This window comes from Agelaius phoeniceus, chromosome Z (genome assembly GCF_051311805.1).
Source record: "Agelaius phoeniceus isolate bAgePho1 chromosome Z, bAgePho1.hap1, whole genome shotgun sequence".
NCBI classification, from domain to species: Eukaryota; Metazoa; Chordata; class Aves; order Passeriformes; family Icteridae; genus Agelaius; species Agelaius phoeniceus.
In genome coordinates, this window is record NC_135303.1 from 93,930,658 (window position 1) to 93,956,223 (window position 25,566).

The 25,566-nt window shown below is 54.9% G+C and overlaps 1 protein-coding gene across 2 annotated transcripts in view; it reads left to right on the forward strand.

The window, feature by feature from the left end:
* The window catches only part of LOC129132863 (WD repeat-containing protein 7), a 42,992-nt gene extending 38,432 nt beyond the window's left edge, over positions 1-4,560 (forward strand). Inside the window, exons 27-29 of one of the 2 annotated variants that reach the window (XM_077171151.1) lie at positions 1,696-1,800; positions 2,542-2,745; positions 3,436-4,560. In XM_077171151.1, coding sequence (XP_077027266.1) covers positions 1,696-1,800; positions 2,542-2,745 — 309 coding nt within the window. In that variant the 3' untranslated portion in view covers positions 3,436-4,560. The remainder of the gene's footprint in view (positions 1-1,695; positions 1,801-2,541; positions 2,746-3,435) is intronic. The other variant, XM_077171149.1, reaches the window with a different exon arrangement.
* Positions 4,561-25,566: the final 21,006 nt, after the last annotated feature.

The window sequence follows — 25,566 nt, forward strand, 5'->3', positions numbered from 1 at the left end:
AGAGAGATTGCAGGTAACTGAATTTTAGGATACCTGATAGTTGCTTTTGGGATGATGGGAAAATATTCATATTTTCCCAGGTAAATTCTTGCTGAGTACCGGAGTCTGGCCCAAAATCCCCCAATTAATTCCTCAGTACAGGTTCTTTAATTATCTTCTTTTCCTTTACGACCGTATTTGGGTCTATAAGGAGAGACTCTGAAATATTCCATTTTTATTGATTAAATCTTGGGATTCATCATAAATATTTAGAGCTGCATTTCAGAAATACATGTAATTTTTGTACCTAAAACCTGGGTCATTTGCACCGGAAGATTAAAGGGAAACATAAGTTATTTTGGGTTTATTTCAAAGCAAAAACTACTTTTAAGCCTGGGCTGGAATCAATACTGTTTGGTCCTGGGTCCTTCCAGAATTAAAATCCCAGCAATCCGAGCATTAATTGGATTGTGCAGGGCTGATTTTATTTCAGTCCTGGATGCCTTGGCAAAGTTTGATTTATGTGGAAGGCAGAAAAGGATTTAATATTCCATTTGGAATGAATTGTGGCTTGGCTTAATTAATTACAGGGTAGAAGATGCTGTTCTTGAAAACAGCGCTTTAAAGGTGTTTATCCTGCACTCCACACCTGCATTTCCAGGTCATGGAAAGCACATCCTGAAATTTCAGAGAAAAGGGAATTCCTGAGTGTAACCTCAGCTGGATAAAGGCCTTTTCTAAACACAGAAATAACAGAGGAAGGGATTTTCATTGATTTATATATGAATCAAATTATTGAAGGTGCTGAAACCCGTGTGGGTTCATAGAGATTTCCCTTACATTGCTCCAAAAATAGGGATTTCTTGTGAAAGGCATGGTGGGACCATTTGGTATTGATGAATATAGAATTGATCCGGTGTTCACATCACCTTTAGTGGCACGGAGCAGTTCAGGGGATTCTTTGCCAAGCGCTGGGTTTGGGGTTGGGTGTCTGGGATTTCTGCAGCGGGCGCTCCCAGGAGTGCTCCCTTCCCGTTCAAGCCCTGGCAGAGGGAAGCTGGAAGCAGCTGCTTCACTTCCTGCTGGAAAACACGAGCTAAGAGCACAGAAATCCTGGCTGGGAAGGATTAGCATCAATTAGAGAAGCGCTTCCTTTAAATAACAAAGCAGCTGGATTCCCTGAAGGATTTGTACTTCTTGGAACGTGTTCCAGGAGTAAAAAGAGCAACAAGTGTGCTGCTCCTATTGATTTCTACCTTTGTCTCACCAAAACATATTTTATTGACAAGTGTTCCGTGCTTGTTAAGTGCTAAAGAGCGGGATGGGGCTAAACTAATTAACTGTGGGGATCCCATTAAAGCGAGAGATCCGGGGTTCACCCACCTCTTCCACCAGGAATAAATGAATATCTTAATGGATTGTTAATATATCAGGCTCATTCCAGGTGCACACCCCGAGCAGGGCTTTTAATAACCTGGGCATGGGCACAGGAGCCCTGCTAATGGGGTTTTGCTAGCGCTGGTCCAGGAGGGAATGGGATTTTCCAGGAGAAAATCATGTGGCACCTTGGGCTTCATACAGACTTGGGCTTTTTGGTGCTTTTGGGGAGCTGCTGTGGGAGAGGAGCTCTCTGGGGAGGCATTTCCACGGGGGCTGTTGTGTTGGGGCTGCCAGCTGGTGGCTGTCCCTCATTGCCATTGTGTGCCCTGTTCCCAGACTATCCACGGCCACAAGGGGCCCATCACTGCCGTGGCGTTCGCCCCCGACGGCCGCTACCTGGCCACCTACTCCAACTCCGACAGCCACCTCTGCTTCTGGCAGGTGAGCACACCTGAGGGGTTTGTCCCCTCTTTACAGCATTTCCAGCAGGGAGAAAATCCCCACGGAGGGCAGGTCACAGCGGGGCTGGGCTCGGAGCAGCCTGGGCTGGTGGAACGAGCCGGTCCTTGAAACCCCTCCCAGCCCAGACACAAGGGGTTAAACAGCCTCTGTGCAGTTCTCAAATGTGACCTCGTGCGCTGGTGATTTTTCCCTTCCGTGTCCCGTTTGGCACGATTATTAATGCAGGAAAATCAGGCACATTAGTCATCCTAAAAGGGTTATTACTCAGGATGATTTAAATTGTGAAAATGTCAGCGGGGCTCGCACGCTGCCCGCCCGGATGCCGTGATTTACACCCTGACACGGGAGAGCTGGGACAAGGGTGGCTGGGACAGGGCGCTGCTCGGGATTCAGGGCATGGCAGTGAAACACCCGGGGTTTGCTGGGCACAGGAACCCCAGGCTGCCATGCTTGTGGGGGCATGGGGAGTTTGGAGCTGGCACCAGCAGTGCTCAGCCTGTTTCCCAAGAGTGGAAGCCAGCAGACCCCTGGAGGGTTCCAAGGGTAGACAGGCTTGGAGAGCATAGCGGGGATGGCCGGGTGGGCTCTGAGGTCCCTCCCACCCGAAAGAGCCCCTGCTCCTCAGCGCAGCCTCTTGCTGGGCAGTGTCAGAGCCCGGCCCCCGTGCTCTCTGTGCTGTGGGGACCCTCGGGGCCGGGCTGAGGCAGGCTGTGTCCCCAGATGAACACCTCCCTGCTGGGGAGCATCGGCATGCTGAACTCGGCGCCCCAGCTGCGCTGCGTCAAGACGTACCAGGTGCCGCCGGTGCAGCCGGCCTCGCCCGGCTCGCACACCGCGCTGCGCCTGGCCCGCCTCATCTGGACCTCCAACCGCAACATCATCCTCATGGCCCACGACGGCAGGGAGCACCGCTTCATGGTCTAGGTGAGCATGGGCAGGGAGCTGCATGGCCTGGGTGAGCATGGGCACAGGGAGCTGCATGGCCTGGGTGAGCATGGGCACAGGGAGCTGCATGGTCTGGGTGAGAGCAGGGAGCTTCATGGTCTGGGTGAGCATGGGCACAGGGAGCTGCATGGTCTGGGTGAGAGCAGGGAGCACGGCTGCATGGCCTGGGTGAGCATGGGCACAGGGAGCATGGCTGCATGGCCTGGGTGAGCATGGGCACAGGGAGCATGGCTGCATGGCCTGAGTGAGCCTGCCCGGGCACCAGGAGCTGTGCCAGAACTGTGCCAGGGAGCACCGGGACCTGGGAAGGGCCTGCCAGGGTCTGAGGGGATCAGCTGGGATCTGAGGGGACCCTGCCAGGGTCTGAGGGGATCAGGCAGCATCTGAGGGGCTCAGCCATGATCTGAGGGGCTCAGCCATGATCTGAGGGGATCAGCCGGGATCTGAGGGGATCAGCCATGATCTGAGGGGATCAGCCAGGATCTGAGGGGATCAGGCAGCATCTGAGGGGCTCAGCCGGGATCTGAGGGGATCTTGCCAGGATCTGAGGGATCCGTGCCCAGGTCTGAGGGATCCCTGCCCAGCTGTGCGGGAGCCCTGCCCAGCTGCGGGGGCTGACCCGTCTTTGCCGGCCGGCCGGTGGCTCTGACCGCCTTTCCGTGCCTCCAGCAGGAGAGGGCGCGGGGGCGCTCCGGGCAGAGCGGGATCAGGATGCAGGAGCAGGAGCAGCTCCTCCCGAAGCCGGCCGAGCCCGGCCCCGCGGCGCTGGATGTCACCCGACCCCTTTTCCCTGCGGAGCCTCCCAGAATGTCAGTGTTTACCAAAAAGGCTCGTGTTTACATGGACGTGCTCCTGGTGACCGCGGAGTGCTGTCCCCAGAGCCAGGCACCTGCCTGGGAATGGGGCTGGAATGTGGGGCCGTGGCCTGTGCCGATCCTCCTTCCTCGGGGGATTGGAAGTGCTGCTGTGCCCAGGCCCGAAGGAAAAATGATAATACATGTGTAAATAAATAATTTAAAAATCCTGTTCAATGGCAGACTTGGAAAAAAGCAGTATTTATATAGAAAGGTGGTTTTTGCCACCAGTGCAGGTATTTATTTAAATAAAGGACAAAGGGGGCCATTTTGAATGGAAAATTTATCAAAATTATGGAAAAAATGAATTATTGACTGGATGTACTGAAATATTTCCTTCAGTAGGAATATTCCTGTGTGACACCCGCTGTGACTGTGTTTCCTTCTTACATATCTGATTCTGTGGAATATTTTGTGTGAAATTTTCTGTTTTCTGTTCATGGGAAAGAGAAAAAATCTCTCAAATCCTTTTATTTCAGTATCTCTCTTTGTGCAGCTTTTCCTTGGCTGCAGAGCTCAGACCTGAGGCTGGCACTACCTGCTAAGCTAAACACGGTACTTGTTCCAAAAGTGAAGGAATCCATTCTTCACATGGCTCCAAAAGAGGAGATAGATGAGTATCTGTGTAGTGCCCAGGTGGGATTTGCAGCCCAGAAGCTCCATGTCTGTGTGCTGCTCCCGTCAGGAGGCTCAGAGCCTGCGCAGGGTTGAACCCAGGCTGCTGAGGTGGGTCTGTGCCAGGGCTGTGCCCATCCCTGCTGCCAGCTTTGCGTGCCCTTGGCGCTGTTGGCCTCTTCCCTGTGCGTGTGCAGGTGTCCCTGGATGAGGGGGGGAGGCAGTCACCCTGGGATGGTCCCCGCTTCTCCACCAACCCCTGCCCTCTGTGGATCAACATTCCTGGTGTAAATTTGCCTGTGGAATAAAACTGGACTGAAACGCGTTGGTTTGTGTGGGTGTCAGTGATCTCCTGCTGATGGTTCTTTGCCCACTCATCAGGAATCTCAATTTCCCCCGTTTCCTTTGGAATGAGAGCAGAATCCTGCAATGGTTTGGGTTGGAAGGATAGTAAGAAATCCTGTAGGAAACTTCACCAGCATTAATACTTTTGTCTGAACAGCAACAAAAAAACCCTCATGAAAAATCTGGAAGGGAGCCTCCGGTGTGATAAATTGACACTCGGTCCAGCGGTTGCCTGGAGCGCGCTTTGAAGCGGGAGAGGCTCCTGGGGAACTTCCCCCTCTCTCTGATGTCTGAAAATTAAAAATTAATCCGCTATGAAAAATTAAAAGGTGAAACTTTCTGCTCTTTCAGCAGCAGAGCTTTTGGAATGCTGATGTGGGGCTTGGAATGGAGGCTGAGTGACATCTCCGGGAACATCACCGTGGGCTGGTGCATTCTAATATCAGATTTTAATTGATTTTTGTAAATTGGAAACCTGTTTGCAAGGACTGGAGATGCTTAAAAAGGGGTAAATATTTATTTATTGATGTAAATAACCTTAAACAGGCATTTACTCACTCCTGCAGAGCTACTCACAGTTTACAACACAGTGGAAGGAGACCGATGCTTCCAGCTTGGAAGTGATGCTGGAATCTGCGTTCCTTGCAAGGTTTAATTATAAAAGAATGGATTCAGGCATAAAACAGGTTAGAATGCACTTTAGTCCAGGAGCAGGCAGCAGAGATGGTGCTGCTGCAGGTGCCTCGGGGCAGGAGGGAGAGGGACGGCCCTAGGGTCATGGCAGAGGGGTTTCCTTGGCCCTGCCGGGCTGTTTGTGCAGCACGGGTCTGTGTTCTGTGGGGCACGGAGGGGAATCCCTGTCCTCCTGAGGAGAGCAGGACAGCCTGTGCTCGGTAGACGAGGATGCCTGCTGAGCTGGAAGGAGTGGGAGCCCCAGTCCAGGGTGTGTGCAGTGGAGTCAGGGACTCAGCCGAGCCGAAAGCGGCTGTGTCCCAGCCCGGGCACGCCAGGGAGCCTGGGGAGAGCTGAGATCAGCTCCCATCAAGTGCATTGGCTTGGAAAATGGGGAAGGTTTGGGGTCAGGCGCAGACGGTCCCGGGGGGAGCTCTGCCAGGGGAAATGGGAAGAGCTGCAGCCGCCTCTGCTGTGATTGCTCCTTTCAGAGTCAATTTTCTGTGGGTTTCAGTTGTCCAGAGCCGTCACCTGCTCCTGGCTGTGGGAGGGGGGTACAGAATCCTGGAGTCCTGGAGTGGTTTGGGCTGGAAGGGACCTTAAAGCTCAGCCAGTTCCAGCCCCTGCCACAGGCAGGGACACAGCTCAGGATAGCAGATTCCCTAATGGAATTCTGTCAGACACACGGTGGGGGCACTGGGAAGGAGGAAAATGGGACTTGTGCACTCAGAACCACACACTGCCCGTCAGGGACAGCTTAGGCATTCCCTCTGCAGTGCTGGGGCTTATTCTCTGTGTGAGGGAGTGAGAGCTGCAGCTCCAGACCTGCCTGTCCCAACAGCCCAGCAGGACTGGATGGTCCTTCCCAAGCCAAACCGTGCAGGGACTCAGCAGGGTGTGGGTCACCTCCTTCCAGGATGGATCTGGAGCCCACCTGCAGAGGCAGCTGGCAGCAAAGCTTACCTGGGCAGCACTTCTGGGATGCAGGGAATCCTCTGTGCCTGGGTCCTGTCCCGTGGGATGTGGGTTCCAGCTCAGAGGTCCGAGTCCTGAGGGATTAAAAGAGATTAAACAGCTTTTTCTCCCAAACTGGAGGTTTGGATAGTTAACTGCTCCTGAACATGGGAGCTGGAAATGGTCACCCTCCATCTACACCAGATTCCTTCTGCTGCTCTCCTTGGCTGTCCCTGCAGGGAAAACACACATGGAGGGTAACAGATACTCCTCTTTTTCGTAAAACACTGCATTATTGCAACCAAACTGCTTGGAGCAGCCTCAGCCAAAGGGGGTGCCTGAGGGGACAAGGACAGGGAGCCCCTGCTGGGGGACATGGAGCCCTGGCTGGATGGATGGAATGCTGTGCCCTGCTGGGAAGGTGCCCGGGGAGCCCCTGCTGGGGGACATGGAGCCCTGGCTGGATGGATGGAATGCTGTGCCCTGCTGGGAAGGTGCCCGGGGAGCCCCCCCAGTTGCTCCTCGGAGCATCTTGTCCAGCTCTGCTAAGGATTTAAACACCCGTTGGAATTAATCTGCTGGATAAAACCTTTTCTTCATAGTCTTCATTAATCACCCGTCCTTCCCGTAGATCCTTGCAGGAAAATAGATTTTTAAACCTGTCAGCTGTGGTTTTGTGGGATTCATTTCGTGCCTGCTCTGTCTGTTCTCCTGCACTGCCGGGGAGGAGGGAGACAATTAAAAACTCTGGGTGCTCCTTGCTGCACCGAGCCCGGAGCTGGGAATTATGTAACCACTGGGTGGGCTGGGGGCATTAAATACAGAGTTTGGGTCGGGGACTTTGGGTTTCCCGGCAAGCCAGGAGATTGGCAGGGCTGAAAATCCGTCCCGAGCCGCCTCCCTGGGACAGCGGCGGATCTGGGAAGGGGAGGGAGGCTCCGGGGCTGGCGGCGGCACTCGCGCAGCTCGCCCGAAGCTCATCCCCGATATCGAGCCCACGGAGGGCAGGTTTCCATCCAAACCAGCCCGCTCCGTCCCTGGCATCAATAATGGATGGAGGCGGAACTGCAGGAGGAAACACTTCCAGGAAAGGCGGCAGAGGAGCCCCCGGGGAGCGGCGCGGAGGGAGCGCGGCCGTCGCTCCCTAACGGAGCCGAGCAATTAGCGCGGCTCTGCCGGGAAGGGCGGCGGCGCTGCCAGCCCTGCCGAGCGCGGGAGGGGCTGCCAGCCTCGGGGGGCTGCTGGGGACCTGCCGGGACCCCGGGGCGCGCAGGGCACACAGAGGGACCCAGGGCACTCCGAGGATGCAGCCGTGGATGAAGCAGCACTGGCAGAGCAGCAGTGCCGTGCTCTCCCCTGTTCCCACAGCAGGGACCGAGTCCAGCCCCAGGCTGAGCTGTTTGCCCTGTTTGAACACGGGCCAAGGGGTAAAATGCAGATTTATTTATTCTGTTTTAGCCCCCAGAGGAAGGAGGGAATAAGGAGCACATTCCTGGCTGGGAGGGCGGGCAGGCCCTGGCACAGGTGCCCAGAGCAGCTGTGGCTGCCCCTGGGTCCCTGGCAGTGCCCCAGAGCAGGCTGGGACAGTGGGAGGTGTCCCTGCCATGGCAGAGCTGGCACTGGATGGGCTCTAAGCTCCTTTCCAACCCAAGCCATCCCAGAATTCTGTGACTCGCAGCACAGCCCACAGGCTGGCAGAACATCACCCCACGGGGAGGGTGCTCCAGGAGAGACACGGCCGATCACCGAGCTCGTTTTCCATATGGAAGGATCCATACGCCGCTGACATTTCTAGGACACGCTATTTTTGCCTTGTGAGGGGGCTGGAAACATCAGAATGGCTTTCAAGAAATGAAAGCACCCTATTTAAGCTGAGAAAATTGTTCTTGCTGATTAACCTCGAGCTTTTCCACAGTGTCTCTGGTGACACAATCCCACAGGATCTAAGGCGAGGACAGGTGTGGTGGAGCTGTTGGATATGCAGCGGGGAAGGGTCCAAATGGGGTTTGGAAACCTCTCAAGCTGCTCCATGGGGATGTGTTGGGGTGCTGAAAATGGTCACTCTGAAAAGTAACCCCCCAAAACTGGCAGTCAGAGGCTGCTCCTCAGCAAAGAGCAGTGGGACACGACAGCTTACAAGTTACAAAAGTAATTCCCTGATGGAAAGCAACCACAGATTTAGGTGGGCAAAGGGACAAAAAGGCAAAAAATAAATTCCCATAAACTTATTGTACTTCATTTGCTCCAGAGTTTGCAAAATTTCTCAAGTTCATTGACTTTTTTTTAATGCAGGAAATGCCATGAAATTTATGACAATTCTAGGAGGTGAAAACCAGCACATGTCCGGGGGCGTAGATCCAGTGGGGGGGATTTAGCTCTTCCAGCCTAGAGACACACCAACTGCAGTGTGGAGAGGCTCCCAGACTTTCTTTCCCTTTCTTTTTTCCCTTTTTTCTCCGTGGGGATAATAATAACAGTGTCAAGGACACCATTCAAGCTGATGCCTGGAGAGCTATTCAGTCCAGGCCTATTTACGGCCATTATAAAATGCCTGTGGATAGTTCAACGACCGATTTTCAAGAGTCTTTCTCTACCTTTTGAAGGCTTAGGAAAATCTATCAAACTGCAGAAATTAAGCTATTTTTCTTCAGGGGAAGAGAAACAGAGCAGGGAGCTTCTCACATTAAAATGCTGCCGTAGATTCCCGATGAATGAAAAATTGCCCGGCATAATAATGAGCTGGGAGATGGATTTTGAAGCAGCTTAAAGCTCTGTGGCAGCAGTGCTGGGGATTTGGAGGTGAAAGATGGCCCATCTCTGGGAGCTGCTGTTCCCACATCCATCCAGGGCGTGAGGGTGCAGCCGGGCTCAGAGCACCCAGCAGGGCACAGGGATGGAGGATGGGGCTGTGCAGGACAGCCCTCGGGATCAGAGGTGCAGATTCCCTGGCTGTGCACCCACAGGGACAGGGAGGCTGTCCCTGTCACACATGGCTGTGCACAGGTGTCCTAAAGGCCCAAACCCACTCAGGAAGGGGCACAGCCCAGTGTGTCCTCACTGTCACCCTGCCTTCCTCCTGCCTGCTCCAGCCACTCACCTGCATCCCTGGAAAACAGCACATGGAGCAGCTTGCTCTGGAAAATGGGGCGTTGGAGTGCTGTGTGTAATTCTCACACAACAAAAGCAATCCACATGCTGAACAAGCAGCTCTCCCCCAAATGGGCTCCCAGCACGATCCGGTTCTCAAAGCCATCCCAAAGCCACAAATGGAGCCCACTGGCTTTTCCAAAGCCTCCAGTTACATTTCACTGAGTGGGAAGCACGTTTATTTTTCCCTTACAAGATGCCAGCTCCCTCCTGTGTGTAACCACAGAGCATCATCTCCCTGTCCTGCAGGCAGAGCCCAGCGCACTGCCCACCGGGAGGGGAGACCCAAACAATCCAGGGGCACCTCCTCGCCTTGGGGAGCAGCACGTGCTCCTCCAGCTCTCCTCCTGCTCCTGTTCCCTGGGAGCAGAGCCCGATGCCTGCCCAGCTCCATCCTGCTGTCAGGGGGTTGTGGAGAGCCAGGAGGTCCCTTCTGAACCCCCTTTTCTCCTTGTGCCTTCTGGAGCTGAGGGATGGAGGGGCACTCCAGGGCGGTGGCACATCCCTGGCAGCCTCCGAGGGCCCCTGGGAGCTGCCATGGTGCCACTGCCCTGCCCTGCTGTCCTACACCCCAGCCATGCCATGGGGGATGCCCTGCCCTGCACGTCCCTGGACAGCACATCCTGCTTTCAGGGCCTGCTGTGCAAGATCCCCTCCCTTCCCAGCCCATCCCAGGTTCCCTTTTTGTGCTCTCCATCGATTGTGTCTGCCCGAGCCCCCGGTCTGTACACGGGAATATGAATAAATAATGCCCTGGGGATGGAGGGGATTTGGAGCTGCCACGTGCTCCTGGGGTAAAACCCTTCCCTTCCAACAGCCTGTGCCACTCCTGCATTTTCTTTTCTGCTGCCGAGGCTTTTGCTTCCCGTTAGAGCAGGAGCTGTGTCCAAGGCACTCCTGAGGGACAAGAGCTCGGCTGCTGAATTTCCAGGGCTGACTCGATGCTATCAGTGCTCCAGGACCCTCTGCTGTGGGGTGGTGCTGCGAGGCAGGGGCTTGGTTTTCAGCAGCAAGGAGGGATTTGGGAAATGCCGAGTCCCTCTGCTGGGGGAGCGTGCCTAGGGCACAGGCTGGGGGTTGTTCCCTGCTGGGGCACAGCAGAGGTGCCCAGGAAGGTGCCAGGGGATGATGGGACACACCTGGGGCACACCACAGGCTCTGAGCTTCCAGCACCTCTGATGCCCACACTCCTCTGACCCGGAGAGACAGGGAAAGCCCTTGGTGGAATGTCACTGTCCCCAGGGAGCTGCAGGAGCAGCCAGGAATGTCACTGTCCCCAGGAGCTGCAGGAGCAGCCCGCAATGTCACTGTCCCCAGGAGCTGCAGGAGCAGCCCGGAATGCCACTGTGCCCAGGAGCAGCCCGGAATGTCACTGTCCCCAGGAGCAGCCGGGACAGCCCGGAATGTCACTGTGCCCAGGAGCTGCAGGAGCAGCCGGGGCAGCCAGGAATGTCACTGTGCCCAGGAGCTGCAGGAGCAGCCAGGAATGTCACTGTCCCCAGGGAGCTGCAGGAGCAGCCAGGAATGTCACTGTGCCCAGGAGCTGCAGGAGCAGCCCGGAATGCCACTGTGCCCAGGAGCTGCAGGAGCAGCCAGGGCAGCCCGGAATGTCACTGTGCCCAGGAGCTGCAGGAGCCCGGAATGCCACTGTGCCCAGGAGCTGCAGGAGCAGCCCGCAATGTCACTGTCCCCAGGGATCTGCAGGAGCAGCCCGAAATGTCACTGTGCCCAGGGAGCAGCCGGGGCAGCCCGGAATGCCACTGTGCCCAGGAGCTGCAGGAGCAGCCAGGAATGTCACTGTGCCCAGGAGCTGCAGGAGCAGCCGGGGCAGCCCGGAATGTCACTGTGCCCAGGAGCTGCAGGAGCAGCCCGGAATGTCACTGTGCCCAGGAGCTGCAGGAGCAGCCCGGAATGTCACTGTCCCCAGAAGCTGCAGGAGCAGCCGGGGCAGCCCTCGCTCCTCCTCCCCGTCCCAGCGCAGCGGCGCTGGCGGAGCCGGCGGTGCCGGGCCGAGGCTCAGGTGTGGCCGCGGCGCCCCGGGCCCCCGGCAGCCCCCGGCAGCCCCCGGCGGGACGCGGCAGGACGGGACGGTCCCCGCGGGCAGCAGCTGCCCGCTCCCGTGGGAAAGGCGCCGCGCCGGCCCCGCGCCGCTCCCGCCGCCGCAGCACTTTGTTCTTTGTGAAAAGCGGGAGCTGCAGCCGCTCTTTGTGCCGCCGATTTGAATTTGACCCTTTCCAACACCAAAAATCGATATTCCCGGGGAGAAGCAGTGGGTGCTATTTTTCCAAGCCCTGTTTACAGCGGAGCGGTCCTCGAGGCAGATGTTATCTCGCGGACTTTACCAAATTTTACAAAGCATTTTCTGAGCACATAATGACAGTATTATCTTTGTCCACCTGCTGAGAGGAGCGGTGGGCTCACAATAAATATCGGCTTCCGAGACGGGCGAGTCGGAGTCCGTCTTATCTGTCCAGATGGGGGGAAAAAAAGGCCCTAATTTACATCCCAGAAAGCACTGGGGTGTGACAAAGGTCATCGGCTGACACTGTACCCTCGACTGGGATGAAAAATATATGAGTCGAAGGTGCATTGTGTGAGGGGGACCCAGTCCCTTCCCGCGGCTCCTGCCCGCTGCTCTGCTCCTGCCCGCCGCGCCACCCGAGCCGCGGCATTCCCTGGCTGGCAGAAAGCTCCTCCGGGTATCCCAGCACGGGCCGGGCTCACACAGCTCCTTTCCCCCGAGGAAGCACCTCCCCGGCACTCACAGCGAGGGTGGGAGCGCGTCCACGGCTTTGGGTCCAGGTGCCACCTCCCACGGAGTCTCCTGGCTGGGCGACTCCCTCCTTTCCCTCCATTTCCAGGATATTTTCTGGGTTTTACAAATACTCCACAATTAGTGAGTTAATGAGCTAATGAGGGAATTCTAGCCAGCTTCCCTCTCATCTGAGAGCCCACGGGATCCTGCCTGCTCAGCGTCTCAGCAGCAGATCCTGGCTCATCCCGGGGGGCACAGCCCATTACGGAGTGACAGATTCCTGGAATTAGCCATTAGATTAAGGTACACGGCCCTGGAATTAGCAAAGGCACGTGTGTGATGCTGAGCTGGTGCCACAGGAGCTCAGTCAAACCAGGGGTGAGTGCTCTGCTCCGAGGGGCCAGGGAGGCTCTGGCTGCTGGGGTGTCACCGTGGAACCTGTCCCACTGCCCTGCCAAAATGACAAAGAAAAATGAGTGGGGAATATAAAATCATTAACACAGTGCCTAATACAGTGGGAGAAATGTCAATGGGGACGCTGAGCTAATGGGCTGGTCTCCTCCAGAATTTTATTATCTCTGAAGTTTTAAATAATGCATCACGCTCGGATCCCTGTGTCCCTCCTGCCGTCAGTCCGTGATTCCCCAGCCCAGCACAAGGAAGGGGGAAATCAGAGACACTCACCCTTGCCTACACGTTCTACAGGTAGTGATTGAGCCAAGATTTATTTATTAGTCAGGCTGTGATTGATTTAGAGGAGATTTGCTGGCTGGAGTTAATTACAAGCAATAACTGGCTGCGCTGGCTGCCGCTGCAGGGCCATCCTGGCAGTGCCTGCTCTGACCAGGCTGTCCCAAGCTGTCCCCCAGGCTTGGCACAGCTACCTGGGGCACTAAAGCCAAGAATATTCCCCTTGATTTGAGCAATGGCTATCCCTGGAAGTGCTCGAGGCCAGGAGGAACAGGAGGCAGGAAAGGGAGCAGAGGAAGGGCCGCGCTGCCCATGGCCCTGCCGTGGGGCAGCCACCGCCTCCAGGGCCCACAGCTGTCCCTGCCCTGTCCCCAGGAGCGTTCCAGGATGTCCCTCCCTGCCCTGAGCCTTGTTCGGGAGCCAAACACGCTGGGGCACAAATGGTTTCTCCAGTGGAAAAGGAACAAACTACTTTAAAAAACCCCAAACAAGTCAAAAAACCCAAACAAGTAGAGAACCCAAAACAAGCGCTTCAAATTTCATCTCCCAAGGCAAATCCTTTAAGGTCAAGCGTCAGTCCCAGGTTTCTTGTGCTCATTATCACCCTGTAAAGCCCCTGCTGGAGGGATGTTTCCTGCCTGGCACTGGGGTGTGTCGTGGAAAACCTGACCCAGCCAGAGGGAGCTGGGAAAGCATCCTGCCATGAGCATTCCAGGGGCACTGCCTGCGCGGTGCTGGCACGAGTGGCACACCCCAGGAGTGGCATGTTCACAGCCACCAGTGTCTGCCCCTCCGCCCGCTCTCAGGGTGTTAATTAATTAATTCATTAATTAATCAATCGTCTCTCCCTCATTGGCTGTTTGGGTCAGGCTCCCCGCGCCCATCACAGTGAGAGCACCCCGGGGAGCCCTTTGTTCCACAGAGGTGAAAAATTGTACCCACAAAAAGAGTTCCCCCTGCGATCAATTCCCTCTAACAACTTTATTGATTAGCTGCAGTAACATCTCCCATTTATTAATTATGAAGAAGATGTTCCAGTGATTGCTTAAAGTTAACTGTTGTGCTTTCCCTCTGCCCTCAGGCCCCAGCCCAGCCAGCACTGCCCAGAGTAGCATCCCCGTCCCTGGAGGGATTGAAAGCTTTGGGGATGTGGCACTTGGGAACATGGGGCAGTGGTGACCCTGGCACTGCTGGGGAAATGTTTGGTCTCAATGAACTTGGAGGGCTTTCCCAGCCTGTAGGGACTCTATAATTCCTCTGTGCCCTTATTCCAGGATGCCAGAGCTGGCGCCTGGCCATGGATTTGTGTCCCTGCAGCACTGGGACCAGAGGGGTGCTTTGTCCCAGATCCTCTGCACAGGGAACAGCCAGGATGTCTCCATGGCTTTGGCTCTTTGGAATTACTGACAGCAGGGTGGCAAATGCCAGCACTGGGACCAGGAGTCCTTTACACACAGGGAAAGGATGTTGGGGTGGTTTCAACAGCCCAAAGGAGAGATTGTCCACCTCCTTTGCTGTGGAGCTTTTCCAGGCAAATCCAGCCTGGCAAGGGGCTGCTCCCACCTCTGCTCCATCCTCAGGAACACTCCACCCCAAAACCCCAATGTCACCAGGGCTGAGGGGGCTCATAAACCACGTTCACACCATGAATTAAATGAAAGAGTCAAGTGAGGGCAAGGAAGCCCAGGAGCAAGCTGGAAGCAGGGGTAAGGAAGGAAAAGGAAGGTCAGAAAGAGGGTAATTAAGGAAATGCAGCAAAGAGAAATTATACAAGAGAGGATTAGAAATGTACAATTGGTGTCGCTACCCGGGGCCATAAATCACCCGCGGTGGAAGGAGCTGCTGAAGGAAGCCCAGGGTGATGCTGGACTGATTATGAGTTTGAAATATGGCACGTTGGCAAAAAATCCACGGCGATTTATCTTCTGTCACCAACCATCCCAGGAAGGTGGCAGCCATCCCCACACAGCTCTTCTGAGACTGAGACTCCACTGCTGAATTGATTTCTGAGCCTGCCAGCCTGCATTCGTCTGAGCGGGTAACAAATAACACAGGGAGGGAAAAATTGGGAAATCACAGAGATCACAGTCACAGCAAAACGAATGGATGGGGGCAGGACAGGGATTTGGGTACCTCAGACTCTATTTACACCCTGCAAGCAAACAGAACCCCAAATAAGCCTTTAGCATGGTGTCCTGGATATGTAAAGATTTAATAACTCAGATTTGCAGTCCTACCCACACAGAGTGATTGCCAGCCTGAGAGAAGGGTGAAAATCTATACTTTTAGCAAATATCTAGATCTAAAAATATGAGGGGGATACAAATCCTAGCAACGCAGAGGGGTTGGCTGGGAGGTGAATGAAATCCCTGCATTAAAATATGAACATGTGCTGTAACTACAAAGCTGATCCCAGGCTCCCAAGCCCCTCCATGGGCACAGGGCAGCAGCAGGGCTGGGAGCCAGCCAGAAGGGCCTGGGGGGGCTGGAGATGCTGCAGTGCCAGTGGGAGGCAAGGCAGGAGACAGAGAAAAGCTCCAGAAGGATCTGCTGGCAGGAAGCATAAACCAAAAATAGGCAGTGGCGGGAATCAAGCCGAGAGTGGGGAAAATGGAGACGGCGATCAATACCTGGAGACCAGAAACACAGAGAATGTGAACAGGTTTTATTCCTGACCTGTGCTACCAGGGGCTGAGCTGAAAACCTGATTTCTCTTAGAGAATTCACAGACATAGTTCAGAAATTACTAAAAATGAAACATGTAAATGAGGGCATCGACTGCAAGGTGTCCCTGTGCCTTTAGCACTCCTGAGCTGCTCCCAGAGGCTGGATGGGGGTCCTGACACAGGGAAAGGGGACCCTGGGGCATCTCTGCCCCACCACAGGGGCACAGCCCAGCCCAGGGATCAGGGAATGTGCCTCTGTCCCCAGACAGTGACTGCCTGCTGCTGCTGCTGCTGCCCTGAGGGTGCTGGAGGGGGTCTGGGGCATCCAGAGTGGATGGCAAACATCCATTCTCCAGCTCACCCATGGTGAGGATGGAATGAGCAGGGAAGAGCTCAGACCTGGAGATGCATCGTCCCGCAGACAATAATCCCAGCACGGGGCTTGCTCCTGAGCACCTGGATCAGCCCCACTCCCAGGGCAGGCTCAGACCTCCAGCCTGGGATCCACAGCCTCTCAGGACACTTCACCACCTCACCCCTGGGAGAACTGCCCCCATTTCCTAAAAATATTGACCTAATTGGCCCTTGCACCGCGTTTCCCCATGAGAGCCCAGCAGCAGTGCAGCACCGCAGCTTTCCTGCTGCCCCACTTCCACCCCGGGACACAAGGAGGTCACGGGAGCAGGATGGCCACGGCCTCCCTGCCATGGGATTAGAGCAGGGAGTCTCAGGGCTCAGGGTCCTCCCCTAAGCACCAGAGTCCTGCTGGAAAACAGATGGTGAGGAAAATGATTGGAGGAGGAGATTAATAATAACACTGATAGAAAACCAGATCGAAGGGATCAGGGCGTAGCAGAGGGGCTGAGCGATAATTCGGTGCCTTGTGGGAAATGAGGGGGACAGATGCTTGCCTAAATTTGGGGATTAGATTTTGTAGCCTAAAGAAGATAATAAATGAAATGATTATGGCATTAAAGGGCTGGTCCCTGTGGACAAGCAGGCTGGGAAGACCCTTGGCATTAAGAGCCAGGGATGAGGGGACGGGTCAGTTTTAGGGCACCCTACCAAAGGTCATCTCCTGACTGCTGAGAGCTGCTTTAGCCCAGGGGAAATTCCTCCTTCAGGGGATCTATGGAGCACAGGACAAGGATCCTGTGGTCACAATTTTCCAGGAAACTTTAGCAAAAAAAAAAAAAAAGCTTTTTTTTTTTTCTTTTTAGCTGGCTCATGCACTTATTTGGGCTTTGGGAAAATCACGGCATTTCAGCAGGACAGAGTTCCAGGGCCATCTTACTGGGGCGGCTGGGAGGGCCAGGATGAGTACAGCCACCAAGCCCAGGCTGCACTGGCAGGGGCACCTCAGCTCAGCCGGCTCCACTCAGAGCTGCCCTGAACAAAGAGGTGCTTTTGTGTGTTCTGGGGATTTCCCCTGGCTTTTGTCCCCAGCTCGGAGCCCAGTGGCACCGGAGCTGACCCAAGGAGGGACCCCGCCCGTTTAGGGGTGCCTGGGGCTGCTGGGGCTGGCCCGGCTCCGGAGGGACCATGCCTTGATCCCCGCCTTGCTCTCCCCGGGAGGGTAATTGGCGCTCGGGTTGAGATGAAGATCCGGCGCTGCCTGGGGTCCCTGCGCTGCGGCCCCGCTGTTTATCCGTGCTCCAGTTAAAGAGTTTCCCATGGAGAAGTGGCTAATGATGGCCCGGAAAGATGAGCAGGGAGGAGGAAATGCAGGCGCTCCTCGCCGAGCTGCAGCCCCTCTGCCGGAGAGGGAAGCGGCGTGGGAGAGCCCCGGAGCCGGGGGAGGAGGAGGAGGAGGAGGAGAGGGAAGTGCTTTACGAGGGGAGCCTCTCCTCTCCCACACAAATATCTAAAAACTATTAATTTCGGGCAGCAGCTAGGAAGATATACATGAAAGGGAAATTGATTTCTATTTAAATGGTATGTTTTCATCACCTTTTTTCAGAGCATGAACATTCATCTCTGAGTACCTGTGCTAATTGATTTCAAATGCAATTCAACACAATCACTGTAGAATAATAAATCTGGGGGCCAAGAAGGGGAAGGAGGGAGATCAGCACGGCTGGGAGAGGGAGAGCCCGCGGGCGCAGGGAGCAGGGGAGGAGGCGCATCCAGCCTGGAAAAGGTGACACAATCCCATTAGAGCCGTCCCTGGGGGATCAGCGTGGTTTACGGATAACACAACGGGACCTGCTAATCCACATAAACTCTCGGAGAGAGAGATTACGAGGGAGATGGGACACAAGCCAGGAGAGGAGCCAGGGCTGGGAGGGACCGTACAGACAATCCAGCCCCACCCTGTACCCTGGAAAGGGACACCTGCCACTGGCGCAGGTTGCTCCGAGCCCCATCCTGAACGGCTGCAGGAATGCAGGGAGCAGCAGCAGCAGCAGGCAGAGGAGCAGGGGACGCTGGAGGAGCTGGGGGCACCAGGAAAAGCTGCAGCTGGAGATCCAGGGTCACCTGCCACGTCCCCTGGGGGGACACCGCAGAGGAGACCGCTCCGGGAGCAACAGCTCTGAAAAACATCCAGCTTTTAGGTGTTTGTCCTCAAATAAATAATGGAACATGATACCCAAAAAGCTGCTGTGGGAAAATGGGCTAATGGAAGGCCTGGGTAAATGCAGGTGAGGCAGAGGGGAGCTGCTCCTGCCTCAGCATGAGGCACTTGTACCCAGATATTGCAGTGCTACAGCCTGTTGTGGTACTCAGGGCTCGAGAGGATGCTGGAAACTGGGGAGAGAACAGAAAATAGCCATAAAAATTACCTGCAGCCAGAAAGACACTGCACAGCAACCAGCTGAAAGAGCCTGACATGTTTAGCTCATCAAGGAAAGAGGGGAAAATGCCCTGATAGCCGGATATGGGAACTTGTGCAGGAAAAATGATGGGATAACAAGGCACCTTTAACCTGAGGCTGCTCCATAAGGAAAGAGCCCCCAGACTGGAGCTGGGGGAAGCTGTGCAAGCCCTCCCCACTGACACAGGCACATGCTCTTGGGCATAAGTAGGATTAGGGAGTGAAATTCCAAGGCCTCTGGTAAATGAGCAGTGTATGAATTCAGTGTGGCGCTGTAGGATAAAGCTCAATAGCAATATTCACATGGAGTTAGCCCCATTTACCCTGGCTGGTTTGGCTCCCAGCTAATCTGAGCCATTTCACACACCGCTGGGAAGGAAAGGGGATGGATGTGGACACTGCCCAAAATGGAGATGATGCTGCAAATGCTCTGTTCTTTTGCTCTCTCCACTGTCGGGACAGACACAGGCATTTTTGCTGGACTTCTCTGAAGCAGTTTTTATGGATATCATCTTTTTCCAGGACATGTAACCTTGCCAGGGAGAGGGTTTGTGCTCCAAACCCACCTCCAAACCACTTGGAGCTCTTATATTGATGCAGCTGGGACTGTAAGCAAAATAAAGCCAGTGAAATAATGGCCAGTGGACAGGCAGAGACCGTGGAAAGGATATTGATTGGAACAGGGTCTCTTTTCTGCACAGCACACTGAGCTCCGGAGGGCTGAGCTTCGGGTAATTTCTAGCAAATAATGTGTTGTACACTGTTATTTGTGGATCCTGAAATCAAACTGGAGCATCCGGGGCTCTTGTCTAACAAGTCCCTGTAGCTAGAGCCAGTAGCTGGGGCCTTGAGAGAGGAATAAAAGCAGCAAATCAGAAATAAATGGGAATAAAATAAAACCCAGCGTGTTTGGCAGCGGTGGAACACCGGGTGCACCCCCAGGCGGCAGCACCGTCCCTGGGTCCGTATGTAAAGCACCCAGGGAAACCCCAAGGAAGCTGAATGGGATGAAGTTTTCCAGGCGCGGAGGTGCACGGTGGGATGGGACACGCGGCCACAGGCACGGGGGAGAGCCGGGAGCAGCAGCTCCTCCCTGCCACCCCTGCTCCAGGGCCGTGGAAATGGATGTATTTGTTTCTAACATTCACTCGAGCTGCCAGCCCCTGCTGCTGAAGGATCTGGGGGCACAGCACAGCCGGCCATGGCAGAAGGGACATCAGGAGCCCCGCCAGACCCGGCAGAGAGCCCGGCTGGCCTCACTCCGCCTGCCTCCTGCACGGGTAACAAAGAGATTGCAGCACCGGTTCAGAGGTGGGGAATTTGATAAACTGGCTCATATTTTTAAATGAACAAATGACACTTCATCGTGGCCGTGACAGAGGGCTCGGCGCTGCTTTACAGTAATCTATGCCTTCTTTAACACACGGCTGCGATCCTGGCCGCCGGCAGATGAAGGATGGAGGAGCAGGCAAAAGGTTAATAGAGCATTGGGCCTTTTTTAATTGAAAAAATGACTGAGGGACCATGTAGCAGAGCGAGCAGTAATATTATTACAGGCTGTAAGTACTGTTCCAGAGACTTACTGTTCATCTGGGAGCAGAGTAATGAGCACAGCCGGGCTGCTCCCGCCTCGGCCGGAATGCCGATGGCTCCAGCAGGAACCGGCTGCCTTGGGAAAGGGACAGCATCGCCTAAATGTTTGTGTTCCTTTGCAAACTTTCAGATTCTCCAGGAAAAAGTACCCTGGGTGGCTGGCAAAATTGATTCCTCCACAAATTCATTCCTCCACATGATGCCTCAGCATCAGCGTGCGAGGGCTCCAGCTGGGCTGGGATTTGTGGTTCAGGAGAGAGGCTGCAGGGAGCTGATCCAGCCTGTGTGGCACAGGGTTAACCAGCACAGCCGTGTCCAGCTCAGGAAGGGACAGACCTTTACACCTCCATGGATGGGCCCTGTGCCCTTCCCTGGCACCGCTGGTGCTCCCTGCTATGAGTCTGGCACAGGGCATAGCATGGAGCATCCCTGTGCCAGCTCCTGCACTGGGGCATCCCTGTGCTGAGCATCCCTGTGCTGAGCATCCCTGTGCCAGCTCCTGCACTGGGGCATCCCCGTGCTGAGCATCCCTGTGCCAGCTCCTGCACTGGGGCATCCCTGTGCTGAGCATCCCTGTGCCAGCTCCTGCACTGGGGCATCCCTGTGCTGAGCATCCCTGTGCCAGCTCCTGCACTGGGGCATCCCTGTGCTGAGCATCCCTGTGCTGAGCATCCCTGTGCCAGCTCCTGCACTGGGGCATCCCCGTGCTGAGCATCCCTGTGCCCGCTCCTGCACTGGGGCATCCCTGTGCCAGCTCCTGCACTGGGGCATCCCCGTGCTGAGCATCCCTGTGCCAGCTCCTGCACTGGGGCATCCCTGTGCTCCTGCCCTGGTTGGGATTTACAGCACCGACCTCAGCACATCCCTGTGATGGCAGCTCCGTGAGCCCGCAGTGCCATCTGCTCCAGGGGTCAGGAACAGGGATAAACGGCTCACGGGAGAGCCCGCAGGAGAGGGAGCACGACGGGAGGAGGATGTCCCGGAGAGGCCGGCAGACAGGGGAATGGCTCGCAGCCACGGAGGGAAGGCATCCTCGCAGACAGGGCGATGGCAGCAGTGCACGGAGGCCATCCTCGGAGGAGCTTTATCGCGGGGCAGGGTCAGTGCCCGGCTCGGCCGAGCGGCGGCGGGGCCCAGCGGTGCCGACAGGGCTAATTGATGAGGAATTGCCCGCGGAGCGCTGTGTCATCCCGAGGAGCTGCACTCGGGGCCGGGGCAAGCAGGCTGTTAAACAGGCTGTGGCGGCACTTTGGGCTGCCAGGATTTATGCTCCGGGGAAGCAGCTCTATCTGTCATCTGTGAAAAGCCTCATTTACAGAGAGACTCCGTCAGGAAAGGCAATCAGCCTGGAACCTGCTATGCTGGGAATTTATAACTGCTGTGCCAGGAGAGCTCATCCCTCCCTTGGGCAGGAGCTGGGGGAGCTGGCCTGTGCCTAGGAATGGGTGTTTGCTCCCCCAGGGAATCCCCCAGCACCCTCAAAGGGCTCAGGGTCTGAGAGTGACACGGTGATGGGGACACCCATCTGTGGCACAACTGGAAACGCTTCTGGTAGGAATAGCAGACCTGTCTCTGACGGGCAAAAGGGAATACTCATGGAAAAAAGCAGGGGAAAGGAGGCAGGTTTGGCCTCACCTCTGGGCCTGGTGATGCTGGGGCTTTGCCTCTGGTGGGGAGGAGGATTCCCAGGCATGGGAAACCAGAGAATCCCAGAGTGGTTTGATTTGGAAGGGGTCTTAAAGGCTATGCAGTGCCACCCCCTGCCATGGGCAGGGCCACCTTCCCCTAGCCCAGGTGGCTCCAAGCCTCTCCCCACAGCCTGGTGTGGATGTCCTCTGCTTCCCAGGACCCTGGGAGCCCAGCAGGGCACAGCACTGGGGCATCTGCTGCAGTGCCCCCATGATGGACCTCAGAATAAAGGCCCTGACCGAGGGATGGATGGCTAACATCATCATTTGTGCTGCATTTTCCTCTCCCGGGGAGGATGAGCTCCAGTTACTCCCATCCATCTCATTCTTTCAAGTCATCTTCATTCTGCAATTTCCCCTCACCCCGAAAAGAGCCAAAGATCGATCAATTTCTTTCCAATTTCAGCTGGGAGAGGGAAGGAGCCTGAGGAGAGGCAGAGGATGCCTTTTGCCTCCCCCAGCATGTGCCTGTCCATGTTTCTCCCCGTTCAGAGTGGGAGCACGGCTGGCTGGGTATTGATCCCTCCCTGGGAAGTGCTGCAGCCCGTGCCCTGACCTCCTGCTCACCTGCCAGAGCCAAAACCAGTCAGCTTTGTGTCTCTGCAAGCACAAAAGGAGTTTCTCCCTCAAAAAGGCGAAGGGAGTCCCAGCCAGGACAGCAGCCACTGCCGCTGTGCAGCAGCACGGAAAGGAGTAAATCCTGGCAGGAGGAGGGTGAGCCCTGCCCACCTCTGCAGAGCTGCGTTTGCTCTCAGCTGCTCTGCCCGTGGCCAGGTGGGACCCTGAGGGTGGCAGCAGGGGATGTGGCACTCACACAACAGTGGAATTCAGACACCCACCCTGAAACACCACAGACCCGAACACCTCTGCCACAGCAGGGTCACTGTCCCACTGAACCCTCACTCCCACACAGCCCTGTTGAGCCCCTTGCCATGTCTGTAACAAGTGTGATTTTAGGTGCTTAATTACCAGAGAGAGGGCTTAATGGCATTTGTGTCCCAGCAGGGAGTAGTTTGGATGCAGTTCGAGCCTCCAGTGCTGCCTCCCAAACTCCCTCTCTGATAACAGGTGCTTTTACAAACATTGCTAAATGAGATGGATTCAAAATAGGCCTGGTTTTCCCACCTGATCAATAGATCTGAAAGGAACAATGCCAAATATCTGGAGTTATTGTGCAGCACTGATGGCTGTCAGGAAAACGGGCAGAGCAAAGACGAATACACACCTTTGCCTGGGTTATTACTTTAAGCCTGTTATTATCATTATTATGGGTGATTAAAAATCCCATTAATCAGATGCTAAACAGATTAAGCCCTATGAATTAATTTTCTGGAAATAACTAAGATAAACATTCTGTGCAGAGCTCATTTAATGAAATAGAAGCTGTTTATCTGCAAAATTAGGGCTTGAGCTTCAGCTGGAAAAATCCAGTGTGGTGTGGGCATGGCGGGCACAGGCTGGAGCCAACGCCGATTTTTTACCCATTCTAAGTAAAAGAAAAATCTTGCTGTAAGTAATTTATGATACATTACACAAAGAGCTCATTAGTGAGAGCTACAAAATAAAATTACAGTCAGTTAGGAAATAATTCCTTGATTTAGTGTATAAGGAGAGGGGGCTGAAGGGCAGAGGCCCCATGTGCTGCTCCTACTAGCAGTTAAACAAGAGGGTTCTTACCAGCTTTGCCATTAATGAGATAGGAAATGAGCATTAATTGATTTTTCACGACCCTCTTTCCCTTCCACAATTATGGAGTTGCCTCTGAGAGCAAAATATTGGAACCAATGGGGTAAAGCAGTTTCACTGTGGTGAAGTAAATACGAGAGCCGTGCAGCTGTGGCAGTGCCCTCATCCTGAAATTATCCAGCTGTTCCTGCTGCTATCCCAGCCCTGGGCTGCCTGACATCCCAGTCTCCAGGGCATTGCTCTGGTTCCTTTTCTGTTAAAAGGAGCTTCACATCAGTATCCAGCCCCTAAAGTGTCACCAGGGACAAGTGGAGCTTCCCTTTGCATCCATTTACAGCCTTCTCCAGAAACTGCCTATGGAATTGCTGTTTCTTGAGTCTGTTTTAATAAATGGGTGTGTTTGCTATTGCTGTTGAAAGTTCTGTGTTTGGCCTTTTTAAGTCATTTGATTAGGAAGTAGAGAGAATATTTTAGCAGCAGAGAAGGCTCTCGCAATCAGCACTAGGAGGAATAATCCAATTTTCTTGGCAAAGAAGGGCAAGGGTCCTCCTAGGAGGTCAAAGCTCCCTTAGCACAATTAGAACTTTAATTGATGAAATTGGTTGAGCCTCCACCTGCAGAAGCAGTGTATTTGTCGAGCTCTGGGAGTGGAGACAGCAGCTCCCTGCTGGCTCTCCTGAGCACACCCCAGGCCCCCAAATGCACCCAGACCCCAGCATGCATTCCAGAGACGCAACTTTGGGGCTCTTGGTTGGACGTTAAGAGCGAGATTGGCCTCTCCAGCAGCTCTGTGAGGAGCGGCACGACTCACCGTGTGTCCTGCTGTTCAGACATGCTGTCTGCAATTAATATTGCATAATGGCCTCCTGATTCCTAAATTATGTATTTCTCCTTCTCAGCATCGTGTGGTTTTTTTACAGGGTTAATTATTTTCCATCATTCTGCCTTTAGCAACAGTCGTCTTAATTAAGGGGGCCAAGTTCCGCTCTCGTTGCTGCCTGGCAGATCCTAATGAAATCAATGGAGCCGTGCGGTGTAAATGGGAGGGACGCCGGCCCTCCAGTAAAGTAAAACGTTCCCTCTCTTGTTGATTAATGCATAAAATTAACCCAGCCTTAGCGTCCAACTCCTGACTGAGTGAATCACTGCAGAGCCCCCTCTCGGGCTGCTTTTCCACCAGCAGTTCTGACCTTGTTCATCCCGTGTGCAGTGCTCTGCCACCACAGCAGCACGTCCCGGGTGCCCTGCCTCTGCTTTTGGGTTGGAGAAACACGGCACAAGTCTGCAAGCAAGACTCCAAGGCACCGTCACCTCTCCCTCCAGTGGCTCCAGGTGGTCCCTGTCCCTTTGATTTGGTCCAGGGCTCCCCCAAAGCCATGTGCTGTTCTCTGCCAGGGATCAGACTCCTGAGGCAGGGATTTAACTCAGCCCAGAGCCCCCTCCCCTGGCTCACTCCCTGCCTCTCCCCTCCCACCCTCGCCTGCTGGCACCAAAAGGGCTGATCCCCAATTATTCCTCCCTGGGTTGCATTTCCTGACAGCCCAACATTAAACCAGGCCCAGGCAGCCATGCAGGGGAGGCTCCAATAAGTGGATGCACATGCAATATTCATGGATGGCTTCAGAATAGTTACAGATCCATCACACTTGGCAGCGGGATGGGGATGGCGTGCTCTCCTAATGCTGGGCTTAAGCACCTTCTTGAACCTGAGCCCTGAGGATGGATGGAGCCGGGGGTGCCAGCATGGCCCCGCTGCTGGCGTGTCCCCGTCTGTCCTGCCACAGTCCCCTCCCTCCTCGGGGGCAAAGCCTTTGGGACCTGGGCCTGCGGGCACCCCTGGCCACCCCATGATGTGCTGCTCCTGCACCCAGCTGGAGCTCTGGGTAAAGAGCAGGGAAAACAAGGGAGCCACTGGAGCTTAATGCCCTTGCTCTGGGAAAGGTTTGTTTACCAGCTCCTGGCCAGCACCACACTGCAGCTCCAAACCTGAGCTCATCCCCCAGGATTAATTTTTACACAATCATTCCGCAGTCTATGATAATCACTCCATAAAAAAATGAAGAGATTTGGGATTTTTTCCAGCGCGGAGGATTAGGTCTAAAGACGAGTAATCTGCAGGAAGCTCAGCTGCATGCACACCACTAATCGCTCCGCACTCTTCCCAGCTTCAGCTCTTTCATTAGGATTTTCCACAGCGGGCTGGCTGTCCTTGCTGGGGCCGGCTGCCACAGACAGGCAGACACATCCCGAGGGACCCGGCCGTGTGCCAGCCCACGGGGCCACAGCAGCAGCCTGGGTGAGTGGCAGTGCCACGAGTCCC